At 45.1% G+C, this 22,593-nt stretch overlaps 1 protein-coding gene across 1 annotated transcript in view; it reads left to right on the top strand.

The window, feature by feature from the left end:
* The window catches only part of LOC139373381 (exostosin-1b), a 112,245-nt gene that overhangs the window by 65,461 nt on the left and 24,191 nt on the right, over positions 1–22,593 (top strand). Inside the window, exons 2-7 of the mRNA XM_071113828.1 lie at positions 759–852; positions 4,958–5,065; positions 5,570–5,689; positions 9,806–9,938; positions 11,555–11,673; positions 18,062–18,157. Coding sequence (XP_070969929.1) covers positions 759–852; positions 4,958–5,065; positions 5,570–5,689; positions 9,806–9,938; positions 11,555–11,673; positions 18,062–18,157 — 670 coding nt within the window. The remainder of the gene's footprint in view (positions 1–758; positions 853–4,957; positions 5,066–5,569; positions 5,690–9,805; positions 9,939–11,554; positions 11,674–18,061; positions 18,158–22,593) is intronic.

Genomic DNA, 22,593 nt, shown 5'->3' with positions numbered 1-22,593 from the left:
TGGGCAGAAAGTCTTTCTCCTGGGCCTAGTAGAGGTTAAAGCCCCAGTAAACGGCTGTCTGTGTGAAATGGGAAAACAGCTTCATATTCTCATCCCATCTGTGTTACCTACTCTCTGCTACCCTGTGTGACTTCACCTGTAGTGTGTACACTACTCCCTCTGTCTGGGCATGATTAAGAGCGTGCGGACAGACACAGACAGTCCTGTAGTGTGTACACAACCCCCCCCCCCCCCCCCCCCCCCCCCCCCCCCCCCCCCCCTTCTGTGGCTGATTTAACCACACACACCCACCACAGCAGGAGCTTGCCTCTTGGTAGCAGGTGTCACTCACAGCTCGTTACCCCTGGCAGGGTTGATCATTCCGTTTGGATGGCAATAAGGCACACCTCACTGGGAGGGGGAGAGAGTGGCATGGAGAGAGCAAGCAAGCGGGAGAGGGAGATGAGGAATTGCACTGCAGTGAGAAACCCTAGAAAATTGTGTGCTTGTGATGGAGAAATAGATTTGTCTTCTGTCCGTACCTGTCTATGAATGATGTTACATGATGCAGCTGAGGGACTTACTGTATACTGGGCTGCGATCTGTTATGTGAGTGTGTTCCGGAAGGTGAGCATAGCTAGCACTGTGTATACATGTGGTCCTGAGGGTGTATGATTATAGGAGAGAAACCTGACAGCCTCTACTTTGTGTGTGTGTGTGTGTGTGTGTGTGTGTGTGTGTGTGTGTGACATGTAATGATGATGTGTGTTTCTCCACAGATATGACTACAGAGAGATGCTGCACAACTCCACTTTCTGCCTGGTGCCTCGGGGCAGACGCCTGGGATCCTTTCGCTTCCTGGAGGCACTGCAAGTGAGTGGGCCCATACACACAGGCACACACGCACAGAGATTGACTCCTTAAGATTCCCGGAGGCACTGCAGTTGAGTGGGCTTCGACACACGCCGACAGTGCCGTCGGAAAGTATTCAGACCCCTTGACCTTTTTCCACATTTTGTTACATTCAAAAATGGATTAAATTAAACAGTCTCCTCATGAATCTACACGCAATACCCCATAATGACGAAGCGAAAACAGATTTTTTTTAAAAAATGTTTGTAAATGTATTAAAAACTAAAAACATATCATATTTACATAAGTGTTCAGACCCTTTGCTATGAGACTAAAAATGTAGTTCAGGTGCATCCTGTTTCCATTATTCATCCTTGAGATGTTTCTATAACTTGATTGGAGGCCACTGGTGGTAAATTCAATTGATTGGACATGATTTGGAAAGGCAGCTGTCTATATAAGGTCCCACAGTTGACAGTGCATGTCAGAGCAAAAACCAAGCCCTGAGCACTCCGTCAATTAGGCCTTTATGGTAGAGGGCCTTTTCTCCGTGAAAGGTACATGACAGCCCGCTTTGAGTTTGCCAAAAGGCACCTAAAGACTCTGACCATGAGAAACAAGATTCTCTGGTCTGATGAAACCAAAATTGAACTCTTTGACCTGAATGCCAAACGTCCCAATTTGGAGAAACCTGGAACTATCCCTACGGTGAAGCATGGTGGTGGCAGAATCATGCTTTGGGGATGTTTTTCAGCGGCAGGGACTGGGAGACTAGTCAGGATCGAGGCAAAGATGAACGGAGCAAAGTAGAGCTCCTTGATGAATACCTGCTCCAGTGCACTCAAGACCTCAGGCTGGGGGTAAAAGTTCACCTTCCAACAGGACAACGGCCCTAAGCACACAGCCAAGACAACACAGGAGTGGCTTCGAGATAAGTCTCTTACTGTCCTTGAGTGGCCCGACCAGAGTCCGGACTCCCCATCCAACCTGACAGAGCTTGAGAGGATCTGCAGAGAAGAATGAGAGAAACTCCCCAAAATACAGGTGTGCCAAGCTTGTAGCGTCATATCCAAGAAGACTCTAGGCTGTAATCACTGCCAAAAGGTGCTTCAACAAAGTACCGAGCAAAGCGTCTGAATACGATATTGAAGTTAAAAAAAAATATTTGTTGTGATCAGTCATGGAAATGAAAGTGCTGACAACATGTTGGCTCGCTATTTAAAAAGAAGATGGAGAACGAGCTATATGATGAAAAAAAATCCTGGAATTTGTGACGTGTGTACAGCAGACTAGCTCAAGCTAATGCCACTTTACAAATCTATAGGTGGAGTCAAAGTATCTATATATGTATATGATATTGTGGTATGTAACTATCACATTGTTTTCCTCCACCCGTCACTGTGTTATGCATGAGTTTCGTTCCCACGCAGTCTTTCTCACACAGTGAAACCCCATACACCGCAACTTCACTCTTTACACAGCAAATGCATTTCTACTCCCTCTGTCCTACCCACTCCATTTAATCTCCTCCAAGTATCACAGAACCCTTACACTCTCTATATATAGTCTTCGTTACGTACTCCCACTCCATACGTCTCCTCAATGTATTGCCCAACCCCAGAACGCTCATAACCTCTCCTGTACCACACGCTTACCACACGCTTACCACACGCTTACCACACACCTTTGAAGCACCTTTCCAGGGACCACTCAACAGCTGCATACCTGTGCCCTTCAATCCCAACCTACAGTGTCTTGCGAAAGTATTCGGCCCCCTTGAACTTTGCGACATTTCAGGCTTCAAACATAAAGATATAAAACTGTATTTTTTTGTGAAGAATCAACAACAAGTGGGACACAATCATGAAGTGGAACGACATTTATTGGATATTTCAAACTTTTTTAACAAATCAAAAACTGAAAAATTGGGCGTGCAAAATTATTCAGCCCCCTTAAGTTAATACTTTGTAGCGCCACCTTTTGCTGCGATTACAGCTGTAAGTCGCTTGGGGTATGTCTCTATCAGTTTTGCACATCGAGAGACTGAAATGTTTTCCCATTCCTCCTTGCAAAACAGCTCGAGCTCAGTGAGGTTGGATGGAGAGCATTTGTGAACAGCAGTTTTCAGTTCTTTCCACAGATTCTCAATTGGATTCAGGTCTGGACTTTGACTTGGCCATTCTAACACCTGGATATGTTTATTTTTGAACCATTCCATTGTAGATTTTGCTTTATGTTTTGGATCATTGTCTTGTTGGAAGACAAATCTCCGTCCCAGTCTCAGGTCTTTTGCAGACTCCATCAGGTTTTCTTCCAGAATGATCCTGTATTTGGCTCCATCCATCTTCCCATCAATTTTAACCATCTTCCCTGTCCCTGCTGAAGAAAAGCAGGCCCAAACCATGATGCTGCCACCACCATGTTTGACAGTGGGGATGGTGTGTTCAGGGTGATGAGCTGTGTTGCTTTTACGCCAAACATAACGTTTTGCATTGTTGCCAAAAAGTTCAATTTTGGTTTCATCTGACCAGAGCACCTTCTTCCACATGTTTGGTGTGTCTCCCAGGTGGCTTGTGGCAAACTTTAAACAACACTTTTTATGGATATCTTTAAGAAATGGCTTTCTTCTTGCCACTCTTCCATAAAGGCCAGATTTGTGCAATATACGACTGATTGTTGTCCTATGGACAGAGTCTCCCACCTCAGCTGTAGATCTCTGCAGTTCATCCAGAGTGATCATGGGCCTCTTGGCTGCATCTCTGATCAGTCTTCTCCTTGTATGAGCTGAAAGTTTAGAGGGACGGCCAGGTCTTGGTAGATTTGCAGTGGTCTGATACTCCTTCCATTTCAATATTATCGCTTGCACAGTGCTCCTTGGGATGTTTAAAGCTTGGGAAATCTTTTTGTATCTAAATCCGGCTTTAAACTTCTTCACAACAGTATATCGGACCTGCCTGGTGTTTTCCTTGTTCTTCATGATGCTCTCTGCGCTTTTAACGGACCTCTGAGACTATCACAGTGCAGGTGCATTTATACGGAGACTTGATTACACACAGGTGGATTGTATTTATCATCATTAGTCATTTAGGTAAACATTGGATCATTCAGAGATCCTCACTGAACTTCTGGAGAGAGTTTGCTGCACTGAAAGTAAAGGGGCTGAATAATTTTGCACGCCCAATTTTTCAGTTTTTGATTTGTTAAAAAAGTTTGAAATATCCAATAAATGTCGTTCCACTTCATAATTGTGTCCCACTTGTTGTTGATTCTTCACAAAAAAAATACAGTTTTATATCTTTGTTTGAAGCCTGAAATGTGGCAAAAGGTCGCAAAGTTCAAGGGGGCCGAATACTTTCGCAAGGCACTGTACAGCGTATCCACTTGTCAGAGTCGAGCCAACCGGTGCAACTTCATAACCTATACCTCTCACACCTGTCGCACACCTGTGCATCTCCCACACTCAGCACCTCTAATGTTAGTGCACACTTCTCCACAGAAAAGAGAGAGAGAGAGAGAGAGAGAGAGAGAGAGAGAGAGAGAGAGAGAGAGAGAGAGAGAGAGAGAGAGAGAGAGAGAGAGAGAGAGAGAGAGAGAGAGAGAGAGAGAGAGAGAGAGAGAGAGAGAGAGAGAGAGAGAGAGAGAGAGAGAGAGAGAGAGAGAGAGAGAGAGAGAGAGAGAGAGAGAGAGAGAGAGAGAGAGAGAATCTGACTACCTTGGTGAGTGTGAATGCAAGAGCCTCCACTGGTATTAGTGTTTGTAGGAGAGAGTCAGAGTGTGAGAGCGAAAGCAGGGCCCGGGGGCCAATGCTGTTTTAGCTGATACTTTTATGACCCCTGATTGACAGGGCTGTCATTACGTCAACCTCTCATCACACTGCACCAGCTGTTCTCCTCTTCTCGCCATTCCTCTACCTCTCCATTAAGTCTCCACTACTTCGCCACTGCCGAAGGCCAGCCTCCGCTTGGTTACCTCTCCCACTTTTTTCTCTCTCTCTCTCTCTGTGTGCTGTTTTATTGTATCGATTTCCAAGTCTGTTTAAAACAAAAATTATATATCTGTTCCATGCTTCTCTGTGTCCCTAATCTATTCTTCTCTCTCTCCCTGGGCTGTGTATCTCTGTCTTTAGGCAGCCTGTGTGCCTGTGATGCTGAGTAACGGTTGGGAGCTGCCCTTCTCTGAGATCATCAACTGGAACACGGCGGCCGTCATCGGGGACGAGAGGCTCCTGCTGCAGGTACGACACACACCCCTCGCAACCACCACCTCCGTCCCTTAACCGTCCCTAAAAGGGACACTGACAGATTCTACTTACCAAGAGTCAGATGAACTCGAGGATAGCATTTATATGTCTCTGCGGGCCGTTTGAAGGAAGTTTGGAGTTAGTTTCGCAAGCCAATGATAACTAGCGTTAACGCAATCAGAGAGTCCACTCACTGACTGTGTCTCTCAGCCCGGGATCGTATTCATTAGAGGCTAGACACACCTTAAAAAAACATTTTGCAACAGAAAATTCAAACGGTCGTTTCTCGCTCCGTTTCCCTCCTCTATCCCTCCCCTCTCTCTGACTGACCCTGCTGTCTTCCTCCCTCCCTCTATCCCTCCCCTCTCTCTGACTGACCCTGCTGTCCTCCTTCCTCCTCCATCCCCCTCTCTCTGACCCAACCATGGTGCGTTGTCCCCCCCCACTCCTCTCTCCAGCCCCTCTGTCTAACAATGTCCCCCTCCTGTCCTCCTCCAGATCCCGTCCACGGTGCGCTCCATCCATCAGGATAAGATCCTAGCTCTGAGGCAGCAGACCCAGTTCCTGTGGGAGGCCTACTTCTCCTCCATGGAGAAGATTGTGCTGACTACTCTGGAGGTGAGACACACACACACAGACACACGCGCACACACAGACACACACACAGACACATGCACACACAGATACACAGAAAACTCACACTCACACAACACACACACACTTTCTTTCTCATTTTCTCTCTCAGTCTCCTCGGCTATCAATCTCCCTCTGTCTTCCAGAGTTCCAATGTCACGCTAGCCTCACCGCAATCTCTCTGTTTATTCCCAAGTGTCTATTTCATGCTAGACTGACCTTACACCACCAGCCATCCACACACTACCAGCCATCCTCACACCACCAGCCATCCTCACACCACCAGCCATCCGCACACCTCACACTACGATTGCAAATGCATCATCCTATGATCACAAGACGTTGAAAATACTTTTAAAAAATATATTAAAAAATAATGTCTTTTCAACCTAATTTACGTCTACAACGTCTTTTCAACGTCTTGCGCTCATAGGGCACAGTCTACACCAGGGGTCGGCAACAGGCGGCCAGCATGCCAAAACCATCCGGCAAGCAATTTTTTTTAGGGGGTAAAAAAAGACTAGAATCACCAGGAATTCAGCAAAAAAAAATGAAAGTATTCCCATGAATTTAAAAAAGTGTGATTGTGTCTCAATGTAATCAAGGTATGAAATGGTAGTTATTACAGTCTCTTTTTGGGGTTAGTTGGTGTCAATTTGCAGTGTACAAATGATTATAATTATGCTCCGTTCCCCCCCGACAATCCGCTCGGGCAAATTCAGCCCGCAGCTGAATCTAATTGCCTACCCCCTGGTCTACGACATAGCTTGGCACCAATCTCAAATGTATCTCTATTTTCTACACAGCCTTGGAGCAAAACTAGCCTCGTGCCCCACAATCTCATCCATATCGTCAATCTGAGTATTTATGCTAGCCGCACCAACCTGATGGACATCTTTAGTCTGTCGTGCCAATCACCTTTATCTCTACTAGCCTCAACCTGGGATTGCTGCCATCTCACACACAGGTCTCCATCCGTCTCAGTGTTTGGGCACCAGCTCGGCGGTGGCACCCAGGCTTAACCCCACTGACGTGCTGTCACTCTGTGCTAAGGTGGGGAGGAGGGCGGGGGACATTGTAACACGGCACAGCCCGAGTGACTTACCGTTTTGTGGTTTATATACAAAAGTATGTGAACACACCTTCAAATTAGTCGCTTCGGCTATTTCAGCCACACCTGTTGCCGAGAGGTGTATAAAATCGAGCACACCGCCATGCAATCTCCATAGACAAACATTGACATTAGAATGGCCTTATTGAAGAGCTCAGTGACTTTCAGCGTGGCACCGTCATAGGATGCCACCTTTCCAACAAGTCAGTTTGCCAAATTTCTGCCCTGCTAGAGCTGCCCTGGTCAACTGTTAGCGCTGTTACTGTGAAGTGGAAACGTCTAGGAGCAACAACGGTTCAGCCACGAAGTGGTAGGCCGCACAAATTCACAGAACGGGACCGCCGAGTGTTGAAGCGCATAGCGCATAAGAATCGTCTGTCCTCGGTTGCAACACTCACTACCGAGTTCCAAACTGCCTCTGGAAGCAACGTCAGCACAACAACTGTTCGTCAGGATCTTCATAAAACGGGTTTCCATGGCCGAGCACGCGCACCAAAGCCCAAGATCACCATGCGCAATGCCAAGCGTCGGCCGGAGTGGTGTAAAGCTCGCCACCATTGGACTGGAGCAGTGGAAACATGTTCTCTGGAGTGATGAATCACACTTCACCATGGACGAGTCTGGGTTTGGTTGGATGCCAAGAGAACACTACCTGCCCTAATGCATAGTGCCAACTATAAGGTTTGGTGGAGGAGGGAAAATGGTCTGGAACTGTTTTTTTCATGGTTCGGGCTAGGCCCCTTAGTTCCAGTAAAGGGAAATCTTAATGCTCCAGCACAGAGCCCTGACCTCAACCCCATCGAACACCTTTGGGATGAATTGGAACACAGACTGCGAGCCAGGCCTAATTGCCCAACATCAGTGCCTGACCTCACTAATGCTCTTGTGGCTGAATGGAAGCAAGTCCCCGCAGCAATGTTCCAACATCCAGTAGAAAGCCTTCCTAGAAAAGTGGAGGCTGTTATAGCAGCAAAGGGGAGACCAACTCCATATTATTGCCCATGATTTTGGAATGAGATGTTCCGACGAGCAGGTGTCCACATACTTTTCTTTGTGTAGTGTATGTTAATGCCGTTGCGGCTGAGTTGGCGAGCGAGTAAACAAGCAAGAGAACAAGCCAACCAATCACGTTGCGTTTCCTGCCACGAAGTTGAGAAGTTTTGACCAATCACAAAGCCAATGGAGCCTTCTCTGTTCCTGTCGATTCCCGGCACACCTATTAAACGGAATTACAGTGTGTTTCCAAAACAGAGCGGATTTATCTATTATTCTCCTAATTGGCTGATTTTAGCTGTTGGGAGGCTAGATTGAGTCGTCCATCATGCTCAGCTAGGACGCTCAAGGGGAAGGAGTTCAGCCATGCAAGAGAAATAGCCCTTCAGAAGGTCTTAAGACCCTCGTTTGAAGGTGGTGAGTGCTTTTTATTGAGAGGCTAAAGGATTCCAAGTTAATCTGTTGGGCTGAGGCAAATGGTTATTGACTGGCCTGAGGGGCCGTAGCAGTGGAAAACTGCCTCTCGTTTCTTATCCCCACCTCTGCAGATTCATTTTTATATTGCTTTGTCAATATTATTAAAGTATTCTACAGCGCCATGATCACATGGAACTCCCTTCCATCTCCTATTACTCAAGCAAACAGCAAAATACCTTTGAAAAACAGATTAAGCAACATCTCATGGAACAGTGGGGGGACTGTGAGGGGACACACACACACACTCTCTTAACACACCTTTTTGTTTTATTGTTTGTATCATTTTTTTTTGTATCGTTTGCATGTAGTTTTATTTCAAATTTGTGACTGTCCTCGTCTGTCGGTGGGTAAGTGTTTTGTTACTTGTCATGTTTAGGTTTTTTGTGGACCCTGGGGACGAGTTGCTTCTGCGAAAGCTAACGGGGAGCTAAACGAACAAAGCCAGACCCCTCCAGCGGTGTTATTAGCTGCCTTCTCCAGCCGCCCACCGTCGCTTTCCATCCACAACCACCCGAGATGTTACGCGTTGTTACCAAGCCAACGGCCAAGTCACCCACCCCCCGCCACCTATTCCGCCACCGCAGGATTCAATAGAGAGCCTAAAAACACGACTGCAAACCTGCGCATGTTTTACGGACGCAATTTAGCGCAGCGGTAATATCGCTTTCTGTCGTGCCTCGATACCACAGCAGCAGCAAAATTGCATCCCCCACCTCAGCAAGCAACAGGGGAAAATGGCCAGTTTGGCGTTTGGATGTGTGAGGGACTATTTGGGGTCTATTTGTAAGGGGAATGAATGAGTGGACTCCTCATTGGAGTGGCTGGTGTTTGACTGTATGTACCACTGAACTGGTTTGTTCTTTCGTGCGTGAAGTATGTTTTGGACACAGCTTCTATTTGTATGACTGACTGCTGCCCGTACTGGTCCCGAGTTACAGGTTCATCTGGATGTCTCGTATGTAAGCGGCTCCTGTTAGAGGTCTCGCTGTATTGGTGGGGCTTCGTCGAGTGGCTGAAACATTTGAGCGTTGCGGGTATAAATGAAGGCAAGAAATAATGTCAAGAAATAAAGTCTATAAATCCACGTTTGGGAAACCCTAATGTAAAGAGTACTAAACAGGGTCAGTCTACTATAGGGTTCTCCATCCCTGTTCCTGGAGAGCTGCCCTCCTGTAGGTTTTCACTCCAACCCCAGTTGTAACGAACCTGATTCAGCTTCATCAACCAGCCAATTATTAGAATGAGGTGCGCTAGATTAGCGTCGGCGTGAACACCTACAGGACGGTGAGCTCTCCGGGAAGAGGGCTGGGGAGCTCTGGTTTATTGCATTATACAGCTGTCTGCGACGTTCAGAATGTTTATCTCTACTGGACACACACCTAATGCAAATAATATAGTGGTATATGAATGAATAACAGAACCTCAGTGTATCTGTTTTTGAGTGACTGGTGTTTTAGGGTCTATGAATGTTCTGTTGGAGGGACAGGTTTAACCTCTGCCCATCTCCTCTTGCCCCCCAGATCATCCAGGACCGGGTGCTGCAGCAGGAGTCCAGGAGCACCTTGATGTGGAACAGCCACCCCGGGGGGCTCTTCGCCCTACCACAGTACTCTGCCCACTTGGGAGACTTCCCCTTCTACTACGCCACCCTAGGTGAGCCCCCCTCTCAATCGACCACTCAAATCAAATGTATTTGTATGGCCTTTTCACACCAGCTGTTGTCACAAAGTGCATTTTACAGTTAGTTACCTGTTCTAGATCCCATAGAGCAAGCCCAAGCAGGAACACATTTGGCTCGGGAAAAACTCCATGGTAGCACCAGTCGTTCCGTATCTGTGTAACAGCAGTCCTTTACCGATTGTCTTGAGCTATAGATATACTAGGGCTACACAAGGGAAGTTACCTTGCCACACCAGAATATCACATTTTGTTGTGTGTTTGGTCAAGTCGTAGGTACATGCTATCTATGTTATGGGTAGAGTCCTTGTGTCTTCTTGAACATTTCCCTTAGCCTATGATATACTGCTAACCCCCGTCCAAATGTTGTTGTTTTTTAAATGAGAAGCGTCTGTTTTTAGAACCTTGGATTCCAGCTGTGACAGAGTCTTAAATGACTACGTAGCCAAGACGCTGTCCCACTAGATCAATTGACTTGTTACAGTGGCTATAACAACGTGTTACTCGATTGACCCTTGATTGATGCTCGCATTAGGCCCGCTGACACGCCTAATGGTCAGTCAGTCGTTCGTTTCACTCAGTGAGCACGGCATATACCGCTGCGCCGGTTCACCAACACAAACGGCGCCTCTGTAACAATCTGTGACCTCAAAGGCCTTTTTTAGTGCGTCCCAAATGGCTGCCTATTCCCTATGTGGTGCACTACTTCTGACCCAGAGCCCTATAGACCCAGCTCAAAACTAGTGCACTATAAATGGGATAGGGTGCTATTTGGGATTCTTCTCCTCTAACTCTATTGTCATCTCGTCGATGAAGTCAGGTAGTCGGCTCCCTCAATACACAACCCTTTTGATCGAGCACCTCGGTGCGAGGCGCAAATATTACAATTATCGCGGGGTGACGAGCATTGATTACCCTGCGGTGAGTTTTATTTGTTTTTCACGGAGTCAACCAATTAAGCATGTGGAGGTTTTTAAAGAGACAAGTTGGAGTGTTGGAGGACTAAATGAGACCGATAAAACAGGAGAATCGATCTCGTAATGACACTCCGAATCCAATCTGTTATTATGAGGAGCCAATGCCTCTACCCCTTAAAAATGATTTGGTGTTCTGGATATGAATTGGACACCTAGTGAGATCAATCATTTAATAAGGAGTCCCCTTTCATCTCGTAAATAATAACGTCATAAATCAGCTGTTTGTGTAAGCATGGCCTACAAGTAAATACTAAAGCCTCGTCACCAATAACTACAATGTGAAAACATACAGAGAATGAACCATTTTTAGGTCTAGTTTCGAATGGTTTCTCATAGAAATGTGTATTTTATTTTATGCCTGCTGTAATTGAGGATAATGACTTTGAACAAACTGATGATTTGGCGATGCCAAAAGAAATGTACCTAGAGGCGAAACTTCTGAGAATCACCAATAGTTTTGTCCCTTTGTTCAGCTACAGATCGAGTGATGTCAATATCCTACTTTGTTTGTCTGTGTTCCAGCCATCCAACTTTAACAAATATCATGTTTGTCTGTATTGTAGGTATCAAACCTTACCAGTAATACTGTACGTTTTGACCTGTTTTATGTTCCAGGTATAAAACCGTACCCCAAGTTCACGGCTGTCATCCATGCAGTCACCCCCCTGGTCTCCCAATCCCAGCCCATCCTCAAGCTCCTGGTGGCTGTTGCCAAATCACCGTATTGTGCACAGGTAAGAAGCCACAAACGTGTTTGTGTGTGTGCACATTCCTGCTCATGTCCTCCAATTGTCGGAACTCTCCCGAAACCCAATATTACTCCCAACTGTGAGGGATTTCGTAGCATCATTGCCGAGACAAAAGGACATCTTCTCAAGCACCAGTGGATAACCAACCTCTCTCTCTCTACCACCTCAGAGTTAACTCACGTGGATTGAATTACAATCTGTACCGATTGGTCATCTCTCTCTCTCTCTCTCTCTGTCTGTGTGCGTGTCTGAAAGTGCCGTGGGCCAGCTGGATACAAGAGGTATTGGTTTTAACCAGGGCTGGGGGAATTAAACCAAAGTTCGATAGCTGTGTCTACTATAGTGTGTTACACACCCCCTAATGCATCTTAATTGTGTAGGGAGGTGTGCAACCCTACTTTCTGTATAGAAATGCTTTGTATTCTAGATTGCAGGCTCCCTATGCAAAGCGGAGAGCCAGGTACATAAGAAAAGTATCAACATTTACATCATCTCACTCTCAGCCCACAAAGACTTCCATGTTGAGGGGGACGGGAAGTAGAGAAGAGGGATATAAATAAATGAATGGGAGGGAGAGAGAGAATGAAAGAGAGAAAAGGGGGAGAGAGAGAGAGAGAGGGTGGGGAGAGAATTGGGAGCAAAAAAGCTTTTGAGACGGCGCTGGCAGAGACATGCATGCAGAGATTGTGGACTTCCTGCTGTGAGTGCGCGTGTTCCACAGTTTTACAGAGGAACTGTGTCTGTCGCTCACATCACTGGCACACATATACACACACTCATACTGAAACACACATACACGATACACTGAACTTATGATACCAACATGTTAGAATTTTTTCATTTCATGTGTCGGATCTAGAAGCACAAGCATTTCGCTACACTCGCATTAACATCTGCTTGTGTATGTGACAAATAAAATATGATTTGATACTACCAACATTTTCGCCCCTACCGAGCTAAATAACCCACTGGCGCCTGTTTAAAAAAATGGTTATTAAGTCAGTTGTTTATAAATTCAGTAAATGTTTTAAGCAACAGCAACTACTAGTCTCTTATATTCACCGATCCAATAATGTCCACTTCGCTTTCATGTGCATATCAGCTGCATTCCGTACTGTTAAGGTGACCGTATTACCACCACACCGGCGGTGTGGAAGAACTTGACTGGCCTGCAAAGAGCCCTGACCTCAACCCTATCGAACACTTTTGGGATGAATTTGACTTCTTAAAATTAAGCACATTAATCTGCTTTGCACCGGGTGCAGAGCCTAACTGGCAGTGCCTTCGGAAAGTATTCAGACCCCTTGACTCATACAATGTTATGTTACAATACCCCATGATGACAAAGCAAAAACAGGTTTTTAGACATTTTGCACATTTATGACAAATAAAAACTATTCAGACCCTTTGCTTTGAGACTTGAAATATGTTGAGATCAGGTGCACCCTGTTTCCATTGATCATCCTTGAGATGTTTCTACAACTTGATTGGAGTCCACCTGTGGTAAATTCAATTGATTGGACATGATTTGGACAGGCACACACCTGTCTATGTAAGGTCCCACAATTGACAGTGCATGAGGTCGAAGGAATTCTCCGTAGAGCTCTGACAGGATTGTGCCAAGGCACAGATCTGGGGAAGGGTACTAAAACATTTCTGCAGCATTGAAGTTCCCCAAGAACACAGTGGCGTCCATCATTCTTAAATGGAAGAAGTTTGGAACCACATGACTCTTCCTAGAGCTGGCTGCCCGGCCAAACTGCGAAATCGAGGGAGAAGAGCCTTGGTCAGGGAAGTGACCGAGAACCTGATGGTCACTCTCACAGAGCTCTGGAGTTCCTCTGTGGAGATGGGTGAACCTTCCAGAAAGACAACCATCTCTGCAGCGCTCCACCAATCAGGCCTTTATGGTAGAGTGGCCAGACGGAAGCCACATCTCAGTAAAAGGCACATGACAGCCCGCTTGGAGTTTGCCAAAAGGCTCCTACAGACTCTCAGACCATGAGGAACAAGATTCTCTGGTCTGATGAAACCAAGATTGACCTCTTTGGCCTGAATGCCAAGCAACACGTCTGGAGGAAACCTGGCACCATCCCTACAGGGAAGCATGGTGGTGGCAGCATCATGCTGTGGGGATGTTTTTCAGTGGCAGGGACTGGGAGACTAGTCAGGATCGAGGGAAAAACGAACTAAGCAAGGTACAGTGAGATCCTTGATGAAATCCTGCTCCAGAGCGCTCAGGAACTTAGACTGGGGAAAAGGTTCACCTTCTAACAGAACAACGACCCTAAGCACACAGCTAAGACAACGCAGGAGTGGCTTCAGTACAAGTCTCTGAATGTCCTTGATTGGCCCAGCAAGAGCCCGGACTTGAACCCGATCAAACATCTCTGGAGAGAACTGAAAATAGCTGTGCAGCAACGCTCGCCATCCAACCTGACAGAGCTTGAGAGGATCTACAGAGAATAATGAAATAAACTCATACCCAAGGCTGTAATCGCTGACAAAGGTGCTTCAACAAAGTAAAGGGTCTGAGTACTTAAAAAAAAAAAAAAAAAAATCCTGTTTTTGGTTTGTCATTATGGGGTATTGTGTGTAGATTGATGAGGGGGGAGACAATTTAATACATTTTAGAATAAGGATGTAACATAACAATGTGGAGAAAGTCAAGGGGTCTGAATACTTTCCAAAGGCACTGTACGCAGCTCGTGAGTTTCGAGTTTGGGGAAGATCCTTTTCACCATAACAATGCACCTTTATAATTACACGCATAATCGCATTTGCGGTCACTTCTGAGAATGGTGTTTTCCCGCTAATTGATTGCATTTAGCATTGCTGCGGTTTTAATGTGAAGAAATAGCCTTAATAGGTTATCAACATTTTAAGCTAAATGCTCTGATCTGTTACATCAGCCTCATTCGCTTTCAAAAGGTGTTTTGATGCTTGTATTCATTTGGGATCTATTGCATTCCACAACTGTCCCAAACTATGTTGTACTATTGGGGATAGTAGATTGACATAGGCTCGTGCTTTTGTTGTCCGTCAGGCCTACTCATCTTGCTGGCTGACCAAAGTAAATGTGGACAGTTATTCCAACGTCTTCATTATGCACCTCGGAATTCGAATAAGAATACGCGCAGTTGCGTCCCAAATGTGTCTGTCTTTACTTGTAGCTTGTGAGAAGGGCCCAGTTACGTGACGGGCTTTGGCTAATAAGAATTTAGATATTTGAGAGAGCCATGTGAGTGAGAGGTGCTTCGGAGCACCCTGACAGGAGAAGGGAATTGTAATGATTATACTCAGCCCAAGAGCACAACGGCCACTGGCCTCAAAAGGCATGGATTTATTTTAGGAGCTTTACGGCCACGAAGGGGATGCCGCTGGGAAATTTGAGTCATTTTCAAGTGCTTGTCAAATTGTGAATGAGAGACTAATGAAGTGTGTGTAGCCTGCACACAAAAAAACAACAAAGCAGAGCTCATGCCTTTCATGCGACTTTTTTCAAATCATCATTGGAGCCTTCGAATGTATTAAAACATATATAGCCCAACGTTTGTATCACAACTAAATTTGCATAAATAACTCTAAATTAAGCATATAGGGAGGACCTGTTTCTCTAACCGCTCAACACGGGAAAAAACGCAGGTGCGCACTTCCTCAAATTGTTTGGAGACAATATCCTTTCTCTTCAACGATGTTCAATTTGATTCTTCATACGATAAAATAATATTAAATTCTGCTAAATGAACTAGTGTAGCCCACGTCCATATGGCATAGCCATATCAGGGCCGAACATAAGTACAAATCAGAGTATGCTATTCTGTTCTTCTGAAATGGACTACAGGAGATGCTAAATGTGTTTATGTCAATTAACGGTCAATTACCGTGAGGCTGGCAGTTATTTGCTTGACAATCAATGTTTTGACAAGATTGAATGACTGCCACGGCACTATCCCCCACCAGCCCTCATTCACCTGCTTCTCTCCACCCGCTCTTCCTGCACATCTATTAAAATATAATTTAGCCTTGATGGCGAGCGGGGATGGAGCCTTGATCAGTCTTCTGTTACATTTGTACATTTGATACATTGGAGCAGTGTGCAGAGTGAGCTACATTAATACATTGTATATCATTTCATCCTTGATATAACCAAGAGCACAGGCCAGCTGAGTACAGGCTTTGCAAGTTCCCTGTCACGCAGCAGTGCCAGAGGGTTTAAAAACAGCTTTGCAACAGGCATGCTTGCAACTTTAGAGCAAAGGAAACGGCTGGTCTCTAGCTCAGATGTGTTTTTTTTTTTTTTTTCCCGCGCGCATTTTATATCATTTCGCAAACCATGTGAGCGGGGCGTTTTAACCTCATCCCGGCCCACAAATGATTGGTTTGACAACAAACAACGTTGTTTTAGTCATTAAGAAAGGAAAAAGGTCTGCTACTCATGAGACGCGTCAAAGGATTCATAGAGACCTAACTATATATAAAAAAAATGGGTCTCTTTCTGGTGCCCCTTACATTCTGTTTGGTGCCTAACTTTAAAGTCGGGAGCAGGGTGTACGTTTGGGAGAGAGGCGTGTGTGTTTTGTGTGAGAGGGGGAGAGAAAGTGTGTGAGGGAGTGTGTGTCTGTGTTAACTGAAGTGTATAGGGTTTCATGCAGTGTTTTCTGCCACAATGACATGCAGATCATTATGCATCTACATTTGAAGTCGGAAGTTTACATGCACTTAGGTTGGAGGCTTTAAAACTTGTTTTTCAACCACTCTACATATTTCTTGTGAACAAACTATAGTTTTGGCAAGTCGGTTAGGACATCTACTTTGAGCATGACACAAGTAATTTTTCCAACAATTGTTTACAGACAAATTATTTCACTTATAATTCACTGGATCACAATTGCAGTGGGTCAGACATTTACATACACTTAGTTGACTGTGCCTTTAAACAGCTTGGAAAATTCCAGAAAATTATGTTATGGCTTTAGAAGCTTCTGATAGGCTAATTGACATCATTTGAGTCAATTGGAGGTGTACCTGTGGATGCCTACCTTGAAACTCAGTGCCTCTTTGATCGACATCATGGGAAAATCTAAAGAAATCAGCCAAGACTACAGAAAAAAATGGTGGACCTCCACAAGTCTGGTTCATCCTTAGGAGCAATTTCCAAACGCCTGAAGGTACCACGTTCATCTGTACAAACAATAGTACGCAAGTATAAACACCATGGGACCACGCAGCCGTCATACCGCTCAGGAAGGAGACGCTTTCTGTCTCTTAGAGATGAACTTACTTTAGTGTGAAAAGTGCAAATCAATCCCAGAACAACAGCAAAGGACCTTGTGAAGATGCTGGAGGAAACGGGTACAAAAGTATCTATTTTCACAGTAAAACGAGTCCTATATCGACATAAGCTGGAAGGTCGCTCAGCATGGAAAAAGCCACTGCTCCAAAACCGCCTTAAAAAAGCCAGACTACGGTTTGCAACTGCACATGGGAACAAAGATTTGCCTTTTTGGGGAAATGTCCTCTGGTCTGTTGAAACAAAAATAGAACTGTTTTGCCATAATGACCATCGTTATGTTTGGAGGAAAAATGGGAGTCCTGCAAGGTGAAGCACGGTGGTGGCAACATCATGTTGTGGGGGTGCTTTGCTGCAGGAGGGACTGGTGCACTTCACAAAATAGATGGCATCATGAGGTAGGAAAACGATGTGGATATATTGAAGCAACATCTCAAGACATCAGTCATGAAGTTAAAAATTGGTCGCAAATGGGTCTTCCAAATGGACAATGACCCCAAGCATACTTCCAAAGTTGTGGCAAAATGGCTTAAGGACAACAAAGTCAAGGTATTGGAGTGGCCATCACAAAGCCCTGACCTCAATCCTATAGATTGTAGGCAGAACTGAGAAACCGTGTGCGAGCAAGGAGGCCTACAAACCTGACTCAATTACACCAGCTCTGTCAGGAGGAATGGCCCAAAATTCACCCAACTTATTGTAGGAAGCTAGTGGAAGGCTTCCCGAAACATTGACCCAAATTAAACAATTTAAAGGCAATGCTACCAAATATTAATAATATGAATCCTATTTAAGCTCTCAATTGTGGGGTGGTTGGATGGATTTAAATGTCAGATGTTTTGAATTGGATAATGAAATGTTGAAGACGTACGATGGGGGAATGTGATGTGATGTGGTTAGTAAATTAAAATGAAGTGTAATTTTAGAATGTCATATCTGTGATTCTCATGAGATCTCTTTCTCCTGCTCTCTCCTTTAACTCCCCCACCCCTTCTATAATCTCAATTTCCGTTTCTGTCTCCATGTCACTTCCTTTCTCACCAACTCTCTCTGTCTCTCTCTGTCTCTCTCCTGTCTCAGATCATTGTGCTGTGGAACTGTGACAAGCCTCTCCCTGCTAAGCACCGCTGGCCTGCAACCTCCGTGCCCGTCATTGTCATCGAGGGAGAAAACAAGGTGAGCCTGCCTCGCACACATGTCCTTTCAAGAGCTGGGCTGCCATTTTGGTTTCTCTACACACCCTCAAATAAAATGTCTTCATTTTGGCTTTACTGTGCCCCTAAGCCTTGTTCAGTGCCATCATTTTGGCGTATATCTATGCTTTGATCATTTGACAACTTGACCACAGAATTTCTGAACCCAGAAGCCCAACATTGCGATACTTCCGGGAACGCTTCGCGAAGCCGACTCGACAAACAAGAACGAGGTTTGGGGTTAATGTCTTAAGTAGCTGAGCATGTTGTTTACTCCCATGATTTGACGGCCTACACATGTGCAGTTCGGCGCGACACAACCCTTAGACCCAATGACGTGTTCCTAGGCATGAGCTTAGCTGGCTAACGTCGCCATGGCATCGCCTTCAAGTGTGATCAGGGATTTCTATTGGAGAAGCAGTTTCTAGGCATTGACATACTGTACTTTCTTTGACTTAACCTTCTGACTTTGGAGCTGCGTAACGCTGTCATATGCATGACATAGCATATGTCATAAGCTGACAACTTACTTTGCAATTCCATGCCACAGACCACTGTTTAGGTAAAGTAAGTTGTCAAGGAAATAACCTCATCTTTGCAACGCTTTGTAGTCAGTCAGTATTCCGTAGGGGGTTCGACTAAAGTGTCTCACATCGTGAGAGGTCAAAGTTGACACAGGAAGCGTGATCTGAGGCAGTAGTTTGAGAGCCTGTAGCATTGCTTCACTCTAACGCCACAAAAACGTTTGCTGAGCTGTCAATCAACCCAAGTGGTTTCTCTCGCTCGTCAGTCACAACAGAGTGGGCGAGGTTTTGGTTTTTCTCCACATCCCTGAGTGGTTTTCTTACGCTGTCAATCACAAAGGGAGCGTGGTTTTGGGCTGTGGGTCGGCGACAACAGGCAGAGTTGAGTACAGCCGGGTCTGTGGTTTGTTGTGCTTGCGGCTGGCTGGTTGTTTACTGTGGCGGACCCAGCCAAACGTGGCGAGCCTCTCTGAGCCACCAGCCTGGCGGTTGGTAGTGGGGGCACAGAAGGAGAGGAGCGCTATTTCTGGCGCCTCTGGGCTGGCATGGTGGCCATGTGGGCACTGCTTTACGACTCTTCAGCTTAACACTAGAACCGCTAAATCAGTCATTTTGACTGCATGAGTTTAATTGTTTTCTTACTCTGCCATTTTTTAAAAGTCTCGCTCCCCCGTCCTTGACCTTTCCTAAATAAGTCTATATAACACCGTATCGTCGTTAGAATCTTAATATCACAAACAGAACTGGAGTTTACAACCAGTTTTAGGAGGTCATGTCATGCATAATTATGTCATCGCCAATAGTGAATGAAGAACAGGGCGGGCCATTCTGTTGTATTGATCCATTCTAATTCTAATCTTAAAATGGTATCTACCCCATATCAATCCACTGAATCCAAGCGTATCATATCAGTCTACTCTGGCCTACTTTGGAGTAGGCTGCACAGTGAGAGCGTGCCTTATTGTATACGCTGAACGTCTTTCAATATCTGGGAAAATAGCCACAAGCGAGCGAGTGTCAGAAGATGTGGTCTTGAGGCTTGTGGAACCTTACGTTGGCCATGGGAGCAGTGTCACCGTGGACTATTTCTTCACTGTCATTGGCGAACAAGTTGCTTGCAAAGAAAACAAGTCTGGCCGGCACCATGAACAAAGTGAGACGGGAGCTCCCTCCCTCTGCACAAAATAAGGCACCTGCACAGCTGTTGTACTCCACAACACGGGCTGAAGAATGACAAGACCACGGGAACACAACCAAGAGAAAACGGGCGACTACTACGCACTTACAACCAGACAAAAGTATGTTTGTGTGTCAAGCCAAGTGAGTGTTATGAAGATTTGCGTTAACTGTTGGGACAAGGAGTAACAGCTAAACAAAATCCAACCGATGCCATTTGCGTGAAGACGCACACAACATAAGCACGAGCTGACAATATATATCTTTTTTACTGCAGTCATATCAACACTTGTATACACTATAATTCCTTTTTTTGTGCTGATCGTGACTAAGTCCACTTGGCGCTTATAATGATGTTTAGGCTACGGTTTTCACCATTTGACCTCTGGTCTTGGTGGTTGGTGTATATTTTGTCTTCTCATTATCGTTATAAAAAGAAGCTGTTACCGTGTTCCAACACTTTTGCTTCATAGTTGTAACAAAGGCATTCCACAAAAATGGTTTATTCAACACTTAATTTTTTGTTGTTGTGGGGGGGGATGATTATGAAATGTATTAATTACACTGTTAGATTGTTGCACTCAGAATGACTGCTCATTACTTTGAAGGGGGGGGGGGGGGGGGGCTCGAGACCCAGGTTCTCCCGCTGGGTCACCCAACAGTGTTATTGTGGTCTGCACCACACATTTTGTTGGCTCTCGCTCTCTGTCTTTGTGTGTCTCTTTCTCTTGCACAGTCTTTCTTTACCCTCTCTCGCTATACTTCACTGTTTCTCTCTCTCCCTCTCTCTTTTTTTCCTGTTTCTCTCTTCCTCCCTCTCTGAGGAATGTGGGAGGCTGATTCCTTCTCTAAGAGCTCACATTCCTAGCGCGTACAAGCCCCTCCCCCCCAGGTAAACATGTCACACTTCTAACATTAAAACCATCTGTGATGGGGAATGAAATCGCATCCTCATCTTATCCCCCCCTCATCTTATCCTCCCCCTCTCTCTCAATTTAAGGGCTTTATTGGCATGGGAAACATGTTAACATTGCCAATGCAAGTGAAGTAGGTAATAAACAAAAGTGAAATGAACAATACAAATTAACAGTAAACGTTACACTCACAGAAGTTCCAAAATAATAGGCATTGCAAATATCATTATGTATAGTGTTGTTGTGATGTGCAAATCGCTCTCTCTGAGCGACTAAAACGTGGCTGGGAATTGTAGACATTTGGAGTCATTTGTGTTATTTGTTAGTTGTTTTTGTCGCACTTCTCGGCAATCTGAGTCATTCAAGATGTGTTCCATTTAGGGCACTTTGTGGCAGAGGTCGGCGGGTACGAAGTGTTGTTTTGACTAATCAGCCTCTGTTCTCTAGTCTCTCTACCAAATGCTTTATGCAGTATACATACACACACACACACACACACACATTCTTTAATGTAAGCAGTAGCTTTTCGAAAGAACAGGGATTCCTGCAATGACCCGACCTTCAGAGCTGAGTGTTGTCTCCAGAGAAAAGGTTACAAGGAAGTGTGTGGCTGTTATACGGAGTGTTTGAAAGGAGGGGGGTGTGTGAAGTGTCTGTGTTCCATGCATGTGTGTGGTTCCGTGGCTGAATGAGTGCGTGAGGCTGTGTGTACTTGTGGGGTGATTTCTAGTGGGTTTGATTTCTAGTGAATATACATGATACACAGACTTGCGTGTGTGTTTCTCCACCCTTGGCTTTCAGCTCAGTCAGTAAATGTATGTATGGATGGATGGATGGATGGTATTGGATGGATGGTATGGTATGGATGGATGGATGGGATGGATGGATGGATGGATGGTATGGTATGGGATGGATGGTATGGTATGGGATAGCTGTATAGTATGGGATAGATGTATGGGTGGTATGGGATAGATGTATGGATGGATTGGATGGATGGTATGGTATGGTATGGATGGTATGGTAGACATTGAAAATACGGGTTTGTCACAATCAGGAAAGGGGAAATTGTGTCATGTGTAAGACGAGGGCTACTTCAGCTAGTGTGTGTTTTGTAGGGTTTCACAACATTCAAGCAGATAATCTCAATCCAATCTATAGTAAGGTTTCTGCCATATTGTTACCATATTCCTAGCTGGTCACGAAAGGAGAGTAGAAGACTAAAGAAACCCCTTCATGTCTATTGGGACATGTCTTTTCCAGTGCTTGATGTTATGGCATCCCACCCTTGTGCTGTGCCGTTGTAAAATATACTGAACAAAAATATAAACTCAACCTGAAAAGTGTTGGTCCCATGTTTTATGAGCTGAAATAATATATCCCAGAATTTTTCCATACACACAAAAAGCTTAGTTAATTTTGTGCACAAATTTGTTTACAACCCTGTTTGTCACGGATCACTCCGGAACTTTCATTACGCACACCTGTCCCCTATTCCCACTGATTAGTACTTGTGCCCTTTGGTTTCCATTGGGCGGTCCATATTATTGTTATAATGTCCGGTCCATTATTGTTACTATGTCCGTTGGTGCGTGTGAGTACCTGTGCTGTGTGTTTTGGGCTTTCGTGCCATTGTGGATTGCGCAGATGATTACGGGTCTCGCCCCATGTGATAATCATTCTGCATGTGTTATTTATTCAAGGTACTCCTCGCTCTTTTGTTTTGGGTTTCTACCCTGTGTTTTGTTACGTGTTTGTTCGGTCTTCGTTCCCGTGTCTTTACACGGCACGCCGTAATTTGGGCTGAA

This window comes from Oncorhynchus clarkii, chromosome 18, assembly GCF_045791955.1.
Source record: "Oncorhynchus clarkii lewisi isolate Uvic-CL-2024 chromosome 18, UVic_Ocla_1.0, whole genome shotgun sequence".
In the NCBI taxonomy this organism is placed as follows: Eukaryota; Metazoa; Chordata; class Actinopteri; order Salmoniformes; family Salmonidae; genus Oncorhynchus; species Oncorhynchus clarkii.
Note: the sequence above shows the minus strand (reverse complement) of the source record. Positions and strands in the feature narration are given on the sequence as shown.